The sequence below is a fragment of the Chiloscyllium plagiosum genome, unplaced genomic scaffold, assembly GCF_037043375.1.
Source record: "Chiloscyllium plagiosum isolate Xiang-an unplaced genomic scaffold, Cpla_swu_hap1 HiC_scaffold_15, whole genome shotgun sequence".
In the NCBI taxonomy this organism is placed as follows: Eukaryota; Metazoa; Chordata; class Chondrichthyes; order Orectolobiformes; family Hemiscylliidae; genus Chiloscyllium; species Chiloscyllium plagiosum.
In genome coordinates this window covers 22,192,468-22,213,304 of record NW_028270153.1, presented here as the reverse complement: position 1 = coordinate 22,213,304, position 20,837 = coordinate 22,192,468, and the positions used below count along the sequence as shown (strand labels likewise).

Sequence of the window (20,837 nt, the reverse complement as noted above, 5' to 3'; positions counted from 1 at the left end):
TGGGGTGTACAAAATTAAAAATCACACAACACCAGGTTATAGTCCAACAGGTTTAATTGGAAGCACACTAGCTTTTAGACTACCACCTGATGAAAGAGCGACACTCCGAAAGCTAGTGTGCTTCCAATTAAACCTGTTGGACTATAACCTGGTGTTGTGTGATTTTTAACTTTCTTGAAATAAGGGGACAAAAATTGCTCAAAACACTGCAGATGTGATCTCACCAGTAACTTGTACAATTGCAGTGAGACTTCCCTACTCTTATACTTAGGGGATACCTGTACTTACTTATTTAATCATAGGGAAGGTGATTGCCTAGTGGTATTATCACTAGTCAAGAGACTCTGGTAATATTCTGGATAGTTTGAATCCTGCCAGGGCAGATGGTGGAATTTGAATTCAACAAAAATCTGGAACTAAGAATCTAATTATGACCATGAAACCATTGCTGATTGTCGTGAAAATCCCAAGTGGTTCACTAATGCCTTATAGGGAACGAAACTGCAGTCCTCACCTGATCTGACCTCCATGTGAGTCCAGACCCACAGCAATGTGGTTGACACTGATTGCCCACTGTGCAATTAGGAGTGGTTAAAAAAAACTGGCTTGGCCAGTAACACCTATATCCAGTGAATGAATAAATACTTCAACCCCCTTGAAACAAGGGCCAACATTTATTAGCCTTCCTGATTACCTGCTGGACCTGTGTAATAGCGTTCTGTGTTTCTTCTGTTATACAATGAGTGCAATCTATTTAAATCTGTGGATGAGACACTGGTTTGGTTTAACTTCCTTTTCCAGTTTTTTTTTTGTCATTCTTTTTTTTTGTTTGTTGCCCATCCTTAATTGCCCTTAGGAAGGTAGGGATGAGCTGCCTTTGTGAACCATTGCAATCCATTTGATGTAGGTAGGTCCACAATGCCAGGTGGAAAAAAATGTAAAGGTAAATAAGCACAACCTTGCATAACATTAGGCTAGAAATTATTCTCAGCAAAGTATCTGACAAGCACTTAAAGCATTTCACTGTTATTCTTGCATTCACATTTTAGCAAAGACATGCCATAATTAAAAGAGTTAACAATTACATTGTTCACATTTTACCTCCCACTGCTCTACCATCATTTATTAAGCTGCATCAGATGTCAGTTCCATCACATACATGTTAACCTATAAAACTTGTTAGATAAACAAACAGCTTTAGGAAAAGGGAAACTAATTATTAAACCAAAATGAAAAACATGTGACATGAGTGGAAAATAATCACACCCACCTTTGTGATTAATGTTGTAACTTTCTAAGATTTTTACTGTCAAAAACTATGGTAATTATCAGCTCAAAACCACCAGCACCTCAGTATTTTAGTGCTGGGAATTATTTTCAATTAGTCACACAAAAATGTTAATAGTGCAGAGTGGGGAACCCATTCACAATTGCAATTACAATTGATACTAAATGTAAGTGTTAACAATTTATTTACATATATGCATTATATTTTAGCTTTCAAGTGAAAATGTTTATCACATAAACTGTTTCACATATGAATCAAATACTAGCAAATACATTTTATTTATTTTATGTTTTAGTACAAGCAGAGAGGAAGGTTCATTCCAGGTCAGTTGGCATAACAGAACTTTGTGCAATTAAAAATAAGGAAGTTTTTAAAATTAAGTAGACAATTTATAGTTACTGCTATCCATACAATTAAAATAAGATAGCATGTTGTGCAATTTATTGCAATTTTATAATAATTTTTTAAGTTTATATGTTAACTGAAAAGTGTGTTGTAGTGTCTGTGTTAAATGAGTTGAGATGTAGGATCAGCTACTCTCCTTGCAGGCACAATATGACAGCAATTCTAAATCCAGAGAGCCAGATGTCAATCCAAGGATTAGAATGAAACTATGCACTAAAAGACCCAAGACCAGGAATGGCCGAAATCCAAGTGGTAAGAACACTGGCCTTCAAAAACTATTAGAAATTTCTAAAATTTATTTGTTGATTTCAACTTCCAGCCACACGTAAACTGAAGATCTCAACTTTAAGGGGTAGGGAAAAAAGTTCTTTCTGATTTGGATATAATGTTGAAATAATATTATCTATCTAAGAGTGATTTGTAAGTATAGTGGTATAAAAGTTTACTTGGTGATGGTAAACCTAAGTGTTCTATCTTGTATTTTACCAGATTTACATATACCATACATACATATATATATACCCATCTGGTTCATTAATGTCCTTTAGGGAAGGAAATTTTCCATCCTTACTTGGTCTGGCCTACATGAGACTCCAGACCCACAGCAATGTAATTTACTGTTAATTGCCCTCTGGTCAATTAGGGCTGGGCAATAAATGCTGCCTAGCCAGCGATGCCAACATCCCATAAATGAATAAAGAAAAATACTTTGTATTTATCTGATATGCAGCTTTTTCAGAAGCTCAGCCTTTCCAAAATAAAATTATAGTTAACTTAAATTGTTTTCTTTATTAGAAACACACCCCTATAATCTTGTCAATAAAATAGTCATGGTATGTTTTGACCAGAAATTTTCTGAGATGGTCATCAGGCTAATACTTCGCTGGGTTTACTTAATGGTGTAGCTAAATTATGTATTTGCATCCATCACATTAAACAATTCTCATGAAGTAAGATTCTAAAGTGATAAAGATGGCTAGTGTTGATAAATAAATTTGTATTTGTTTTAAGCTATTCCAATAAACAACATAATCCCTGTAATAGAAAATTGCCTAAGTTCCCTCAGAGAGAGCAGAAACTGCAAATCGCCACAAATCATATTGGTTATCTTCTAATTTAAAATAAAGCTTATAAATTGCAGTGTAATTAACGTATTTATTTTCTTCCTCCTCAGTGGAAGTTCATCTGCAATTTTTGAACATGCAGCCAGATATGCATGATCCCCCTCAATGTGAGGTTAGTACAGAAGTTAAGGCATGGATGTACCTTGATCCATAAGTGAGAATTACTCAGCACTTTTAAATGGCAATGTTATGAATGAAACATAAAGACATTCCTTGGCATGTCCGTGGTTGTTCTTCACAGTGACATTGTTACATCTGTGAAAAGACATTTCATCAAAGTTTTTGTCATGTACTCATCAGGAATACAAATTCAAAGTGAAAACATCATTTAGATTACTTACAGTGTGGAAACAGGCCCTTCGGCCCAACAAGTCCACACCGACCCACCGAAGCGCAACCCACCCAGACACATTCCCCACTTCACCTAACACTACGGGCAATTTAGCATGGCCAATTCACCTAACCTGCACATTTTTGGACTGTGGGAGGAAACCGGAGCACCCGGAGGAAACCCACGCAGGCACGGGGAGAATGTGCAAACTCCACACAGACAGTCACCTGAGACGGGAATTGAACCTGGGTCTCTGGCGCTGTGAGGCAGCAGTGCTAACCACATGAGAGGAGAACGCTAATTTGTTGGCAAGTGGGCTCTGACAGCTAGAGACTGTGCCATGAAGAATTTAACCATTAACACCGACTGTCAGTTAACAGACAGGCATTGCTAAATCTGAAACCAGGCAGGTTGACTCTGATTAGTCAGGGCATTGTCTGAATGCGAGAATGATTGTTAGCTTCTTTGTTGCATTAAAATAGGCACTGGATGTGTACATTTTTTTTCTGATTTCAAAGAACAGCTACATATGTTTCAATATTTGTAGCTTCAAAATTATATCCAAATCAGAACTGGTTTTAAAAAAAAATCCAGAAACCTATCAGTTGAGATCTTCACTTTATATGTAGGTAGAAATTGAAATCAACATATGCATGTTAGAAATTTCTAATTGTTTTGAAGGCCAATATTCTTACGACATGGATTTCCCTAATTTCTGGTCTTGCATCCTTTAGAGTACATGGTTCCATTCTAAACCTTGTGAGTTTGGAACTGAGCTCAGCACAGTTGGTTGAATGGCTGGTTTGTGATACAAAGAGCAAGGGTTCAATATCTGTACCAGCTGAGAGAAGTTGGGCAATTTTCTTCCACAGCAACATAGAACCAGGAGTAGGTCATTCAGTCCCTCAAGCCTGTTCTACCATTCACTAAGATCATGGCTGATCTGTGGCCTAACTCCATATACTTATCTTTGGCCCATCTCCCTTCATACCTTTGCCTAACAAACTTTATCTGTCACAGATTTAAAATTAACAACTGATCTAGCATTCACTGCCATTTGGGAAAGAGAGTTGCAAACATCTATCACCCTTCATGTATAGAAGTTCTTCCTAACATGTCACTTGAACGGTCTGGCCCTAATTCACAGACTATGCCCCCTAGTTCTAGATTCTGCAATCGATGGAAAATAATTTATCTGTATCTATCCTGCATTTTCCTGAAGACTTTGATCAGATAACTTCTTAACCATCTAAATTCTACATCCATAATTTCTCCTCAAGTCTAGGTATCGTTCTTATAAACCTATGTTATGCTCCCTCCAAGACTTAAGGTGTAGTGCTCAGATCTGCGCACAGGAGTCCAAGTGAGGTCTAACCAGGCTTTTGTATACCTGAGCATAACTTCTGCATCCCTATACACCCGTCCTATAGATATAAAGGCCAATATTCCAGTAGCTTTCTTGATTACTTTCTGTATATGTATTTTAAAGATCTATGCACCAAGTCTCTTTGGTCATTCACTGTATTTCATTTCAGAACATCTAGAAAGTACACCAAACTATCCTTTTTTAGTCCAAAATGGATGATCTCACATTTGCTTACATTGAACTCCATCAACCACAGTTTTGCCCATTCATTTGGTCTATCAATATCCTTTTGTAATTTTATGTTATCATCTGCACTGTCTACAATGCCATCTGACTTTGTGTCATCAGCAAATTTTGATATATGGCTTTCTGTGCCATTATGCAAGTTGTTAATGACTAACATGAGTAATTGAGGCCTTAACATAGATCCTTGTGGGATACCATTGGTCTCATCTTGCCAATTTAAGTCCATACCATTTGTCCTAGTCTCTGTCACCTGCCACTCAACCAATTTCCCAGCTATGTCAATAATTTGCCCTCAATTCCGTGATCTTCTACCTTAATTAACAGTCTCTTACATTGATTCTTTATCAAATAAAGAAAGTCCATATAAACAACGTTCATAGACATTTCGCTGTTCACTACCTTAGTCACCTCTTCAAATAATACAATGTTAGATATGATCTACCTGTCATGAATCTATGCTGGCTCTCTCTGATTAACTGAAAACTTTCAAAGTGGTCAGTTACATCATCCTTGATTCTAGACTCCATGAATGTCCCCACCACAGGGGTTAGGTGAATTGGTCAGTAATTCCCTGGTTTTCCGCTTTCATCCTTCTTCTAAAGCAGAGTGACAAGTGCAATCTTCCAATCCAGAGGGCCGATTCTTGTGACCCCCTACTTCCTTTAACAACCTCTAATGGAAATTATCAGGTCTCGGGGATTACTTAAGTTACCTTAATTTTATTTAGTCCCTATTCCTAATCCACTATTAATTTTCAAATGACTGAGGGCAAGCTATCCACCTTTTCTCCTGTAAATACTGAGGCAATGTAATTATTCAACCTGTTTTCCATTTCCCCATAGTCATTGACAATCCCAGCTCTTTCAGCCTTTAATACTCCAGATCACTGTTTCCTTTGTATGACCATAACCTTTCTTCTTATTGATTTTGATGTTCAAGGGAAGTTTCCATTCATAATCCCTTTTAGTGGTTCTTATAAATTGCTTCATGGCCCTTTTCTGGATTTTGTATCTTTCCAATTCAGCAGGATCTGTGCTGTTTTTTGTGTGCCCTTTGTTTTCATTTTATCCCTTTAATTGTCCATGGCTTTTTTTTTCTGTGAAGTGAAGCTTTTCCCTCTTAGGGGTATAAGCTGGTTCTGTAATGTGTCAAACAACTGTATTCTGTTTCTTTAAACCTCCTCCACTGTTCTTCAGTTGTTCTATCCATTAGCAGATTGTTCCAATATACTTTGGACAGTCTCTGTCTCATCTCGTTAAAGTCTGCCTTACCTAAAACAAAACCTCTCATAGCTGATCCATGGTTTTTGCTTTCAAATACTACATTGAACTAAATCATGTATGATCACTGTTTGATAAATGTTCACACACAATTGGATTACTAATTAATTCTGGTTCATTATCCATTACTAAATTCAATATTGCTTGTCCTTTTGTTGCATCCAGGACATATTGCTGTAGGAATTTCCTATCTTTCTGAAACGGTGTGTCTGCCTCTCCAAATCTATATTAAAGTGAATCAATACTTGCTATTTCAAAATCTTTATCACTTCAAAATCTTATTTCACTGGAATTATTTAATGTGATTTATATAAACCGATAATTAAGTTGTACCACAAAGGACTCTCCTCAACCTCTTCCCCTTACCTAAAGTATGATGACTCTCAGGTTAAACTACCAGTCATCTCTCTTCAATGAGAGTGCATCTCTATGATCTGGTAGGATTATGGTGGCTTTTTAGTTTCTAGTAATGGTGTGCCCTCTTATGGTATAGTTGTAGTGTCCCTAGGCCAGAAAGCAAGAGTTCAAGTCCCACCTGCTCCAGAGGTATGCAATAATATCTGTGAACAGGTTGATTAGGAAAGTAGGTTAATTTTTTTTTAAAGTAATGGTTGGTGCAAGACACTGCAAGCCTAACAACAGTCAGTAATCAGTTGTCAGTGTAATTCCTTGCCCATTCAGGATCATCCAGCAAATGTTATCCTGTTGCAGAGTCACATCTAATGTTAAACAAAACATCACAAGTTTTGTAATCAAGGGACAGTTAAAATCCTAAATACTTTTTAAGTGAGAGGTTAAATGAATTCTTGTTTACCATGGACGAAAGATTATCGGGGGTATGCAGGAATGTGAGGTTGAGATTAAAATTAGGTTAGCTATGATCCAATTGAATGGCAGAGTGAGCTTCAAGGACCAAGTGGCCTATCCTTGATCTTTCTTTGTATCTTTCTTGTTGCAAACAGCTGAAGGGACTCGCTGTTTCATATAAACTGATAATCTATAGACATATGACCCATAAACCTGGCATCACATTGATACTGAAATTCATAGACCATCTGACTCATTTATGTGATAGGCAGCATGTCCTTTTGTCTTGACAGCACCATTCTGTTAAAAGCAAAAACCACTTGAGTTGCTTCTGCATGGAAACAGCAAAAAACAGGTATCTTCACCTGTGCTCTAACTTTTAAGTTATCTTATCTGGGATAATCTAAGGTAGACTGGGGGCTTTTCGGGACCACGATTAACCAACAGCTTTAGGGCCTTCCATGAATTTGCACAATATACAGTGAGAAGTGAACTGGTCAGGGTAGCCGTAATCCTACTGGATAACTTTGTACCCTATTTTGGCATCTATTTTAGATGGTGAATAAATGGCTATTTATGAGATTTCCAGTAAGTTTAGTCTTATGGTGTAGGATTGTAGGGATCCTAACTGTCCAGTAAAGGTAGGTTTGTGGTAGACAGTAGCAGAGAAACCCCTGGCCAATTTCTTAACTATCAAGGAAAGCCCATTTAACTGTTCCATTTCAAATACGAGTTTGAGTGCAGAAGTTTGAGTGCAACCAGGTAGATTGACAATGATTGGTCAACTTAATAGAGTCCATTAATACACGTAAGGAAATTCTTACATGCAACTACAGATTCAAGTGTACTGTGGAAATTTATTATCAATACGAAATATGCAAGGAATGTAAAGTTAGATGACATTCTATTAAGACACGTTTCTCATGAAATATAACAAAGATAAAAATCATACAACAACAGGTTATAGTCCAACTGGTTTATTTGGAAGCACTAGCTTTCGGAGTGCTACTCCTTCATCAGGTGGTTATCCTAATGAAGAAGCAGCGCTCCAAAAGCTAGTGGTTCCAAATAAACCTGTTGGACTATAACGTGGTGTTGTGTGATTTTTAACTTTGTACACCCCAGTCCAACACTGGCATCTTCGAATTATAACAAAGATGATTGCAAGAGCTAGGCCTCATGGTGTCCCACAGAAACTTCATCTATTTTGGCAAACATGGTATTGTTGAAGCTGATTTCAACTGTGTGAGTTGCTGACTTCACAAGTTCATTGAATACTGGTTAATGCAATGGAGGCAGATCTAGGCTGCCATGACATAATGTTGCAGTGCAGATATCTGTGGTTTTGTTTGAGTGATGCCTTGGTGAGTAAGCTAACAGTATAAAAAGAGCAATAGACACTACATTGCTATCAATATGCAAGGTCTGTATGGCCTTCATGAATGTGAAAATGTCCTTCACCATGTAAATGGAGAATTTGTTTAAAACTCATAGCAATTTGTTCGCAAACATTTGGCCAGTTCTTGGTATCCAGAATTGGTCATGGATAAGATAGAGCATAAATAGCAGGCAGAAAAAAAATTTACATGCACGGTGCCAGTTTCAATTCAACAAAATAAGTCACAAAATTTTCTGGTTCATTTCTCAGGCCAATGCCCTGACCAATCATAGTCAACCTACCCTTGTCAACCTCATCAAAGCCTGGCTGTTAATTGTCAATCAGCATTAATGGGTACACTCTCTACCAATCTAAGTTGATTTGCCAAACAATTAATACTCTCATGCAGTATAAATGTTAGTTTTCTGCTTGAATTTGCATTATTGTAAAATACTCTGATAAGTGCATAATGAATAGCTTTGACAAAATCTGTTTTTTCAGCAATAGCCAGCTTTTAACAAATGACTAATAATTCTATTAAGATCAGAAATTTATAACATAAGCTAGTAAAAAGAATGTTAAACTTTAGATGTTATACCGAATGTTAAATTGTGAAGACAATTGCTTTAATATGTAGTCTGTTATTCAAAAATCATAGTATTGACAAAAACACACTGCAGAAAGCTTTTTTATCTAAGCTTTCTAATGAGCAGAGTGCACAGAGGAAACGTAAGCACAGAAGACTGCAAGTCCTTAATAGATTCTGCCCAATTGGCTTTTTCCTTCAACATAAGTGATCTGAGAAACAAGTGAAGTTCAGTCTGGGTTCTCTCCTCACAGTTTTGCTCAATATACCTCCATCCACTCAATTATTTGCTGCCCAATTGTGCAGAAGAAAACTTCCCTCACTGTTTGATGAATCATAAAATTTTTGAAAAGGAAATCCATTGTAAAGCTACTCTGCCAACTTATCACTCCACTTGGATAAACATCCTCTCAGTACTAGCCACGCAAAAATCCTTGGATTTTTACTCATGACAGCATGATAAATTAGTGTTTTGGTTCATGATCTGCAACAATGCATATCTCTATATATATATATATATATATATATATATAATATAATTACATTAGAAATCTGAAAGAACATTTTAATCACATACATAGCAAGAAGCTTTAAGACTGTATTTCTCTTTAGAATATCCAACATGTGGAAATGGGAGTGACAGCTCTGTTCACCCTATTGAAAAAAGAAATCACCCAGTACATAAAAATAATCATTCTGTGTTAAAGCTAGAAACACTCAGCAGGTCAATCGACATTTGTAAAGTGAAAGGGGTTGGTTTAGCTCCATTTACTGGATGGTTGTTTGCAAAGTAATATGATGCCAGAATTGTGGGTTTAATTCCCATCACTAGCTGAGGTTGCCATAAAGGACTCTCCTCTCAACTTCTCCTCTTGCCTGTGGTATAGTGGCCCTCAGGTTAAATCAATTGAGACAGCAGCCTTATGGTTTGTAAAGGGAAAATTCAGGTTAATGTCCCAGATATGTATTTGCATAAGCCTTAGAATATAATGGTAACTAGATCTAAATTACTTGTCATCATCAGCTGAGAAGTTTAATTGTCCAGTTTGAAATTCTGTGTCACTGGTCATGGGTTCTGTGGGTCCTGGCGTGGTTTCCTTTTCCATATTCCTGTTTCTGACAGACGTTCTCAAAGAATCATGACCCATCAGAGGTTTCTCCTCCTTCTTTATGGTCTAAATTATTAAGTTTTTAATTTATTCATTTTGTGAGATGTGGGCATTGCTGGCTCAGCCAGCATTTGTTGCCCATCCCTAGTTGCCCTTGAGAAGGTGGTAGTGGTTCAAGAAGGTGGCCTTCTTGAACCAATGCAGTCTACCTCCTCCTGTGGGTTGACCCATAAAGTCACTAGGGAGGGAATTCCAGGACAGTGAAAGAATGATGATATATTTCCAAGTCAGATGATGAGTTGCTTAGAAGGAAACGTAAAGGTGGTGGTATTCCCATATATCTGGTGCCCTTGACTTTCCAGATGGAAGTGGTCGTGGGTTTGGAAGGTGCTGTCTGAGGATCTTTGGTGAATTTTTGCAGTGCATCTCATTGTGCACACTGCTGCTAGTGAGCATCAGTGGTGGAGGAAATGGATGCTTTTGGATGCAGTGCCAACCAAGCAGCTTCCTTTGTCCTGGATGGTGTCAAGCTACTTGAGTATTGTTTGGGGCTGGACTCATCCAGGCAAGAGGGGAGTATTCCATCACATGCCTGACTTGTAGATGATGGACATGCTTTGCAGAGTAAAATGCTAAGTTACTCACCAAAGTATTCCTACTTGCTTTTGTAACCATTGCATTTATGTGGTGAGTTCAGTTGAGTTCCTGATCAATGTTAACTCTCAGAATGTTTATAGTGGGGTTTTAGTTATGGTAACACCATTGAATTTCAAGGGGCAGTGGTTAGATTGCTCCGTGTTGGTGATGATCATAACCTGGCATTTGTGTGGCACAAATGTTACTTGCCACTGTCAGCCTGAGCCTGGATATTATCCAGATCTTGTTACATTTGTACACGGACTGCTTCAGTGTCTGAGGAGTTGTGAATGGTGCTGAACATTGTGCAATCATCTGCGAACATCCCCACTTCTGACCTTCTGTTGGAGGGGATGAAGCAGCTGAAGATAGTTGGGCCGAAGAACTATGCTGAGGAATTCCTGCAGAGATGTCCAAAGATCTATTTGTGTCATTAGTTGATCTATCTTATTGCAAATGCTTCATGCATTCAAGTAGAGCATCTTTAACCTCCTTTTTTTCTATACTATTACTCCTTGCATGGAAATTACTGATGGACAATTACTGTTGAACTCCATCCTTTCCTGCCTCACAAACAGCACTGTGTTTTTGCCTTGACTTTTCTGTTTAGATTTCTCAATCTTCCTCCTCTGAAATACTGCGCCACCAACCCAAACACTCTGACCATTATCCACAGCCCTTTTTATATGGTTTGTCAGGACTAATTCTAACTCAGTTTAAGTGAGGCCCATCCGAACAGAACATTTTACTGAGTTCTGGCACCAATGCCCTGTAACTCAAAAGTCACTTCTTCCCACACTATGCTTGGAGCCATGCATTTAATTCTATGATCAGCATCACCCTCTGTCAATTAACACATGGCTCAGGTAACGACCCAGGGATTATTATCATTGATGTCACCATTTTAATTTGGATCCTAATTTTTCAAAATCCCTCATCACAGCATCATTCCTGCTTCTACAGAGGCTATAACAACTAGATGCACCACTCACACCAACACCATTGCCCACCATGAGGAGAGGCCCTTAACCCAGCACAGGACTAGAAGCACAGCACAGAGAACAGAGTCCGACCCCCTGAATGCTGTTCATTTTCACTGCCATGTTTGTCTTTGATCTTCACACTTGAATGGTATCCTGCACCAAGAGTTCTCTGGTAAATTTATTCATTCACCCTGCATTCCTTCTCTTCATCCACTCAGGCAGCAAATACCTCATATCTTTTGGTAAAATAGCTGAGTACACTCTATCACTATACCCTGGATCCGTTTGCCTGCCTGACTAGCAGTTACACTCTGCTGTCCCTGACGATTGGCCAACTGTGAGGTTCTATCTAAACCGAAGAGGTGTGTCTGTTTCTTGGAATGAAGTGTTCAGTTAACTTTCCCCCTTCCTAGTGCTCCATGATGTCTGCAACTCAGACTCCAGTTCATAACTCTGAGCCAAAGTTGTTCTAAATGAAAAGTCATTCTAGAAATGATTTTCTGAAAGTGCAATACATTCTACAGATTCACATATATTGCAGTATAAAAGTTCACCACTGCCATATCTGAATACCCACATTTAATTATTCAATTAGCTATTCATTTAGACACTTAAAGTAATAGCAAAGAGACAAGCAAATAACATTCTGTAGCCACTGGTGACTGAAAAAAAAACCTTCCCTCGTCTGACTTCTCATCTGTATAAAATTCCCAATTTTGCACTCATTCCTTGTCTCACTTTGTGCCCTCTCTGTGTGGTGGCAAAGCCTCTCTCTGCTTTTATCGAAGACTGATGACTCACTCCCAAGTTGCAACTGCTTAGTCAGATTCCTGTCCCAGATGAGCAATGTGGAAGAATGCTGAGGACGTGAATGCTGCCAGCTGAGAGTTGTAGGACACTCGACTTGCTGGACCTTACAAGATCAGTTATAGTCTCACTCTTCTCGAAAGAACGAAGTGCAGAAGGTTCTGCCTTTCATTGGCCTGAAACATTGGGCTGAAACATATACCCACTTTGGAGCAGGAAACTAGATAGGGCATGATTTATGTTTATACTTGCCATGGAACTGTGTTGTTCCTAATGCGTACCCTTGTACAATTTCAGCAATAACAAGGAAGGCCACTTAAAGGCCTGTATTTGCTGCTGTTGGGATTTTACTTGTGAAGGGGACAGGCTGATGCCAACTTTCCAGGCCAAGTAGTGAAACAATGGTTGCCAAGCAAGGAGGCAAGGGTACCTCCTTTTTCAATTACCTGTGCCAATGGAATGCCTCTTTCACAAAGTACTTCTTCTGCCCCAGCATTCCCTCTATCCTCTTCTAATACAGCCCTACCCCTCTTTTGCTGAGGCCTGATAACCCACTCCTGGCAAGGCACCAGACTTACCTTTACCCTGGGCTCCTTTCCAGCTTGCTTCCAATCAGGGACTCGCCACATTTCCAGCAGTGACCCCCACTCCAATGGGTGACCTGGAGAGCTATCGGCCATTGGTTTAGGTGGCAGCTCTCACAGGCAGACCTTTCTCATCATGAGAGCAAAAGTCTCACCTCAAATCAATTAGCAGCCTGACTACTGTTAATGGGGCTATCCCATCACTTTTATACCTAGTGTCCCAACATAAAATTCAGCCCAATAAGTTTGTTTCTGTCTCCAAAGCTGCTGCCTGACCCTTTTATTTCCAGTACTTTCTGTTTGACTATTCATAATTAATACTTGGCTCTGTTAATCCATCAGGTGGAATCATGTTGAAGAATGGCTCCTGAGTAATAGGGCAAATATAGATTTCCAATGAAAACTGCATTTAAGAAAAACATATTGAAATTTGTTCTCATTTTGCCTTTAGGGTCTGATCTTCCTCAGCATTTCATCTTATGGTAATAAGCAAGTTGCGAGTTCAGAATTGTCTGTCAGTCCATTGAGCATAGGTGCTCCATTTTCCTCACCAATCTGGCAAAGTTTAATGTTGGCACTCTACTAAGAAGGTGATTTACTTCAGTATGAGAACAAAGTGAACATGCTCCTCATAATGACATGCCAAAATACTAAGCTAACAATACATTGCTTCAGTCAGAACAATTATGCGCTGCTTCAGTATATTATATAAATTACATTTTCCCTGTTCCAATTTTCTTCCTGTGGTGAAATTGGGGCTGTTTTAGAAAGAGGCACAAAGGCAGGAGACTGGACAGACCCAAGTGGAACTTTGGATTAGTTTTTTCCTCCCTCAATATTCTGCAGTATTTGTGAAGTACAGTATGTCACTGTGTGCTCCTAACTAAGCATATTAAACCAACCCAGCCGCAGTTACATCGCATACAAACAAATCAAATTGTAGGACAATGTGTAACCATAATATAAGGTAAGTAATCAAACCTGTTTTTCTGCTGAATGCCTTTCTCTTTCCTTAATAGTTTACTTGACTGTACTTGATCGAGTACTAAACTCTTGTGCTGCAAGGTGATAATCAAAAGAGTATGCTACATTTCTCCTACTTCCATTCACACCACCACCCCCTTCACCTTTGACTTGAGGTGTTTGGAATTGTAACTGTGGAAACCAATGTGGAACAATCATGTTCATTTTTTTTTCTTATTTTTGAAGGTAACAGCACTCATTTTTTGTGAAGGTCCAGCCTTGTTTTCAATATATCAAATTTCATTTTGGCTTTCTCCAGTCTCCTCGCAGGTTCAGTTTATTTCATGTTCAGCACTGTTTTTCATTGGAGAAAGTGACACTGTAGGACCCACAGTTGGATTTGTCTTATTTTGTTCCACAATCTGAACAATGTTAACAAGCTGAGACATTCATTTTGTTTCAGTATGAGATTTAGAAACAATTCCAAATAAGGTTTATTGAAGAAGCCTTATCTGGAAACATGACTTGTTCCTGATTGTATATTTCACCTTGAACATATCAACGGTAGAAGTCAGCAATTGCCCACCTTTTGTAACATTAAATTTCTAGTACATGTGATCCGATGTGAAAACAGAATAATTATTAATAAGGGAATATGAATTAGCATTCATTACTTCACTACTTTTGACTATTTAGTATATCAAAACTATTTAAAAGAAATAACAACTCACATATCATAACCTCTGGACATCCTAAAACACTTTACAGCCAATGATGAACGTTTGAAGTGTGTTGTAAACATATTTTACATACAGCCTGCTCCCAATATCAGCATCCCACAATGGCCAGATAATCGAGTCTTGTATTGTTGATCTAGGGATAAATATTGGCCAGGATGCCAGGGTTAACAATTTTGCTTTTCTTCAAAACAGTGTTGGGGAATTTTTGCATCCCTCTGAGAAGATGGGCTGGTCCTTGATTTAATGCCTCATGCAAAAGCAGTTGACACTTCCATTATATCTGCATTAGCATCTCAGTACACATTTTGTGTCTACATCTTGGAATGAGAACTCAAACCCAGGCAGGGGGAAACAGCATTTGCAGATGTGCCACATCTTGATACCTTACCCTTTTAAGGTACACTTTACATAGCAAAATAAGGCATTTCAAAAGGGGAAAAGGCAGGAGAATCAAACCCAGGTTCAATTCCAGCTTTGGATGACTGTGTGGAGTTTGTGCGTTCTCCCCATGTCTGCGTGGGTTTCCTCTGGGTGCTCCAGTTGCCTCCTGTAGTTGAATGATGTACGGGTCAGGTGGATTAGCCCATTGGAAATGGGTATTGTGGGGGATGGATCTGGGTCTGAGTGGGATGCAACTCAGAGGGTTGGTGCAGACTGAATGGGCCAAATGACCTCTTTCCACACTGCAGTGATTATATGATTCTATGACAACAAGCTTGATGTTAACAAAAGTGACTATCAAAGTGGTTGAAAATAGTTTTTTGATGAGGCTTTTAAGGATGGGAGAAATAGAAACAACTTGAACAGCTCAAGAGAGCAGAATTCCCGAATTTCAGGCTGTGGCACTGGAATCTCTGCCCTCAGCAATGGTCTGGGGATTGACAGGTGCAATAGGAATTGGGACAAAGTACAGACAATAAATCAAAATGCAAGAAGAAAGCTGAAAATTGAAGAGGTGAGCAGAATCAACAAGATAATATAGATTTGAAGTTAAACTAACAACACACTGCATTCAGGAAACAAATTCCTCAAAGTTAATATGTTTGATTTCCACCTTTTATCTCAGATTGGTTTGGGATGTAGGTTTGCTCGCTGAGCTGAAAGGTTCATTTCCAAACGTTTTGTTACCTTACTAGACAACATCTTCAGTGGACCTCAATCCAAAGCAATGCTGAAAGTTCCTGCTTTCTATTTCTTTGTTTGGATTTCTTTGGGTTGGTGATGTCATTTCCTGTGGTGATATTATTTCCTGTGGTGAAGTCACTTCCTGTTCCTTTTCTCAGGGGGTGGTAGATGGAGTCTAACTCGATGTGTTTGCTGATAGATTTCCAGTTGGAATGCCATGCTTCTAGGAATTTTCGGCGTGTCTTTGTTTGGTTTATCCCAGGATGGATGTGTTGTCCCAGTTGAAGTGGTGTCCTTCTTCTTCCGTATGTGAGGATACTAGTGAGAGAGGGTCATGTCTTTTTGTGGCTAATTGGTGTTCATGTATCCTGGTGGTTAGTTTTCTGCCTGTTTGTCCAATGTAGTGTTTGTTACAGTTCTTGCACGGTATTCTGTAAATGACATTAGTTTTGTTCATTGTTTGTGTAGGGACTTTCAAGTTCATTAGCTGTTGTTTTAGTGTGTTGGTAGCCCACAAACCCACCAACACACTAAAACAGCAGCTAATGAACTTGAAAGACCCTATACAAACAATGAGCAAAACTAACGTCATTTACAAAATGCCGTGCAAGAACTGTAACAAACACTACATTGGACAAACAGGCAGAAAACTAGCCACCAGGATACATGAACACCAGCTAGCCACAAAAAGACATGACCCTCTCTCAGTAGTGTCCTCACATACGGATGAGGAAGGACACCTTTTCAACCAGGACAACATATCCATCCTAGGACAAGCCAAACAAAGACACACACGAGAGTTCCTAGAAGCAAGATATTCCAACTGGAACTCTATCAACAAACACATCAAGTTAGACTCCATCTACCACCCCCTGAGAAAAGGAACAGGACGTGATTTCACCACATAAATAACATCACCACAGGAAATGACATTACCAACCCAAAGAAACCCAAACATATAAATAGAAAGCAGGAACTTTCAGCATTGCTTCACCTGAGGTCCACTGAAGATGTTACTCAGTAAGGTAACAAAACGTTTGGAAATGAACCTTTCAGCTCAGCGAGCAAACCTACATCCAAAACCACAACCTGAGCTACATATCTTCTCAAAACTCGCTATCTCTGAATGGTGCAGAATTCTTCCATTCTGCACTTTCAGCACAAGCATCCTTTCTGGCTTCCTATTTAAATGTCTTTTATCCTTGAGCTTTCTATTAAATTACCATCAATCCTGCTTTAGAAGTTTTTTTTATTTGTTCATTCATGGAATGTGAGTATGACTGACTAGGCCAGCATTTATTACCCATTCCTAATTGCCCAGAGGGTATTTAAGAGTCAACCACAATGCTGTAGGTGTGGAGTCAAGTGTAGGACAGACCCAGTAAGGGCGGCAATTTCCTTCCTAAAGGATGTTTGTGAACTAGATGGGTTTTTTTCGACAATAGACAATGGTTTGATGATCACCACTAAACTCTTAATTCCTGATGTTTATTGAACTCTTAATTCCATCAGCTGCCTTGGCAGGATTGAAACCCAGGTCCCTAGAACATTACCCCACTGTCTGGACTAATAGTCTAGCAATAATACCACTGGACCATCACCTCATTTTCTGCTTAATCTGCCCTGGCCCCAGGGCACAGGAATTCTACGGCACAGAAGTAAGAAAATGTAACTGCCTCTTATTAAGGAGCACTTTGTCCTGAAATGCCATTCCATCAAATAAATGATTACCTAGGAGAGGATCTTAATCATATTCAATATGAAATGGTCTTTGTTGTTTAAAGGAACGCTCATCTCTATCTCTATATTGAAAAGAACAAAATTGTCAGGTGGTCAATAGTTACCTTATTTGAATCTTATTCCTTCTTATAGCAGTACAGCCATGACACTAGCTTCAGATGTAAGGAGGAAGTGATTTTGGGTATTAACTGAAATGTTGCAATTAAATAGCCTCAGGATATCTGTGGTTCTAATATTATGTAGTTTGCAGTCTTCCTATTGGGAGCTTTTTAAAAACTGTATTTGTCTTATCAGACTGAAAACTTTCAAGAAGTGCTTGGAAGCCAAGAGATAACTTCCGAAAATGTGAAGCATCAGTCTGGAAGCAATGAGTTACAGCCAAAGAAGAAGAAAAAGAAAAGGCTACAGGACTATTGGACTTCTGGTAATAATACAATCTTTTCTGATAGCTCTGCATTTTTATAAAAAGAATAGCATTCCGGTATTGCCAATGATTCAAAACCCATGTTTTGGTTAGCAGTGTAGGAAGGATGAAGCTTTGTTTTCAAAAAGTTAATGCTTCAGAACCATGACATTAACCAAGACCAGTTCTGAGGAACTGTCAATGTCCTTCAGCCTTAACCTTGCTTCTCCCTGCACAGACACTGTCTGATGAATTGCCAGCATTTTCTGTTTTAATTTTGGGATCATCCAAACCTCTGTTGCCCACGTCCTTCTTTGCAAAATATTTAATTTTAATTTGCTCCATAATCTCATTACCTTATTATTTCTGTTAATGTAATCCAGGCCGACTATCCTCCAAGATGTTTGAAAGGCCCTGGCTGCAGCTCACTCATATTTGGTGTCTCATAAAAGTATTTTAAAAAGCATAAGAAACAGGAACAGAAGGAGCCCACATGATCCATCAGGTTCTACTCTCTGATCATCTTCAGTTTTCATTCTGCTAATCTCCCTGATCTCTACATCCATTGATCCCATGGGAAGCTAAATATCTCTTGATCTCAGCCTGGACTACACTCAATGACTGAGCAGCCACAGTTCTCTGGGTAGAGAATTCCAAAGACTCCTGACTTTCTGAGTGAAGCAATTCCTCCTCTTCTCAGTGTTAATGACTGACTCCTTATCCTGAGATAATGCCTCCTTATTTTAGAATCTTCAGCCGGAAGAAACAGCTTCCCAGTATCTATCTCTCAAACTCGCTTGGCATCTCATGTGTTTCAGTAGTGTAAGCCCATCGAACAAATGTTTCATGACAGGAATCACATTAGCCTTTGTTTCATCCCTCTAAGACAAGTATATCCTGCCTTAATTAAGAAAACCAAAACTAAACACAGCCCCTCAGGTATTATCTCAACAAAACCCTGTACAAATCTGGCAAGACTTCTTCACCCTTGTACTCTTGCTTTCTTGCATTAAAGGTTAACATTCAATTTTCCTGCTTAATTGTTTACTGTACCACATGGTAACTCACTGTGAAGCATGTGTGGAGACACGTAATCTCTTTTATCATCAACGTTCAAAAGTTTCTCATCACTTTTAAAAAAATTCTGATTTTCTGTTTGCCCTACTTAAGTGAATAACTTCACATTTCCCCACATTATATTTGATTTTCCTTGTATTTGCTTATTCACTTGGCCTGTCTTTATCATTTTGCAGCCTTTCTATATCTTCCGCACAGTTTATTGTCCCAGCTAACCTTGCACTGTGAATGAGCTTGCATGCATCTGGACAAGTTAAGTTATCAATATAACCCCAGCACTGGTACTTGTGGCACAACACTCCCGATAGCCTGCCAATTTGGAAATATCCCATTTATCTCTAATCTCTGTCTTCCGTCCAGTAAGCACTCCTTCGTCTTTACAAGTACATTACCAGCAAATGAGCGGTACGGTGGCTCAGTGGTTAGCACTGTTGCCTCACAGCGCCGGAGATCCAGATTCAATTCCTGCCTCAGGCAACTGACTGTGTGGAGTTTGCACATTCTCCCCATGTCTGCATGGGTTTCCTCCGGGTGCTCTGGTTTCCTCCCACAATCTAAAGATGTGCACATGCTAAATTTCCCGTAGTGTTAGATGAAGGGGTAAATGTAGGGGAATGGGTCTAGGTGGGTTGCTCTTCGGAGGGTTGGTGTGGACTTGTTGAGCCAAAGGGCCTGTTTCCACACTAAGTAATCTAAGAAAAATCCACGGATTCTATTCTGTTTAATAACCTTTCCACCATGTAAATCAGGAATTGTATCAGTGAGTGGCATGAAATCTGTTTTGGTGATGTGGCTGGCATGGGCTACATAGCTGGCAAACCTCTGAGATGTAAATGTAAGACTCACTGCAGTGTGTGAGCTTGGGGTGGAGCACAACAATACCAATTATGAGTCCTGATTAATAAAGTGTTTTGGTAGTTGAGGAGTGTTTGGTGATTTGAGTTGCATCCGAAGCTATAGGCAAATGTGAGGTCTGCAGATGCTGGAGATTAGAGTCGGGAGTGTGGTGCTAGAAAAGCACAGCAGGTCAGGCAGCATCTGAGGAGCAGGAGAATCGACGATGCTGCCTGACCTGCTGTGCCTTTCCAACACCGCACTCTCCACTCCAAAGCTATTGGTGCAGTTGATAAGGTATGATATTCCGAAGGTGCATTCACTTGCCTTAATCATTCATATTAGATTAGATTAGATTACTTACAGTGTGGAAACACCGATAGTTGAATGTCTTGCAGCATTGCAGTGGGGCTTGACTCCTATCTGACACTGTGTCGGGAGGATATCCGACTGGAGGGTATCCTAGTGCCCGACTGCCATGTACCATCTCCCCTATAGACACCTCTTGCGCTACAAGATCCAGTGCAGTGTCCAGATACCTTGCACCATTCTTCAATGTTTCACAGACTAAATTTGTTGCCTTCATTAGTGAAAGCATCTTTTCCAGCCACGATGTACTAACTCTTTAAATGATGCAGGCTAGCTTTCAACATGCCATTCACAACATTGGCAACCAGATAATTGGTAACACAGTTGGCAATGGTTAGATGCTGATATTGAAATAAACAGTCAACTCTGAGTTGTTACATTGCCTTCTTCACACTCAACTGGCAAGGATTAATCATATGTCACAGTCACCACGCCCATTTTCAGGTGCTGTCCCAGTTAGCAACTCTCCTCCCACCATTCAGTCAGTTCAGGACATACCATGAAATCTTTGTGAAATTCAATCTTCATCCAACTACTTGCTACAACAACATAACCTGCTGGAAATTATCAGTAGGTCTGGCAGCACCTGTAGAGAGAAATCAGCTAACATTTCAGGTCCAGTGACCCTTCTTCAGAACCCAAAAACATTAACCCTA

General features: G+C 39.3%; 1 protein-coding gene across 3 annotated transcripts in view; it reads left to right on the top strand.

Annotated features, from left to right (window-relative positions):
• rbbp8nl (RBBP8 N-terminal like) overlaps positions 1 to 20,837 on the top strand; it is a 116,435-nt gene that overhangs the window by 52,677 nt on the left and 42,921 nt on the right. For 2 of the 3 annotated variants that reach the window (XM_087994807.1, XM_043710630.2), the window contains exons 11-13: positions 1,837 to 1,945; positions 2,868 to 2,929; positions 17,793 to 17,922. In XM_087994807.1, the coding sequence (XP_087850933.1) occupies positions 1,837 to 1,945; positions 2,868 to 2,929; positions 17,793 to 17,922 (301 nt within the window). The remainder of the gene's footprint in view (positions 1 to 1,836; positions 1,946 to 2,867; positions 2,930 to 17,792; positions 17,923 to 20,837) is intronic. The other variant, XM_087994808.1, reaches the window with a different exon arrangement.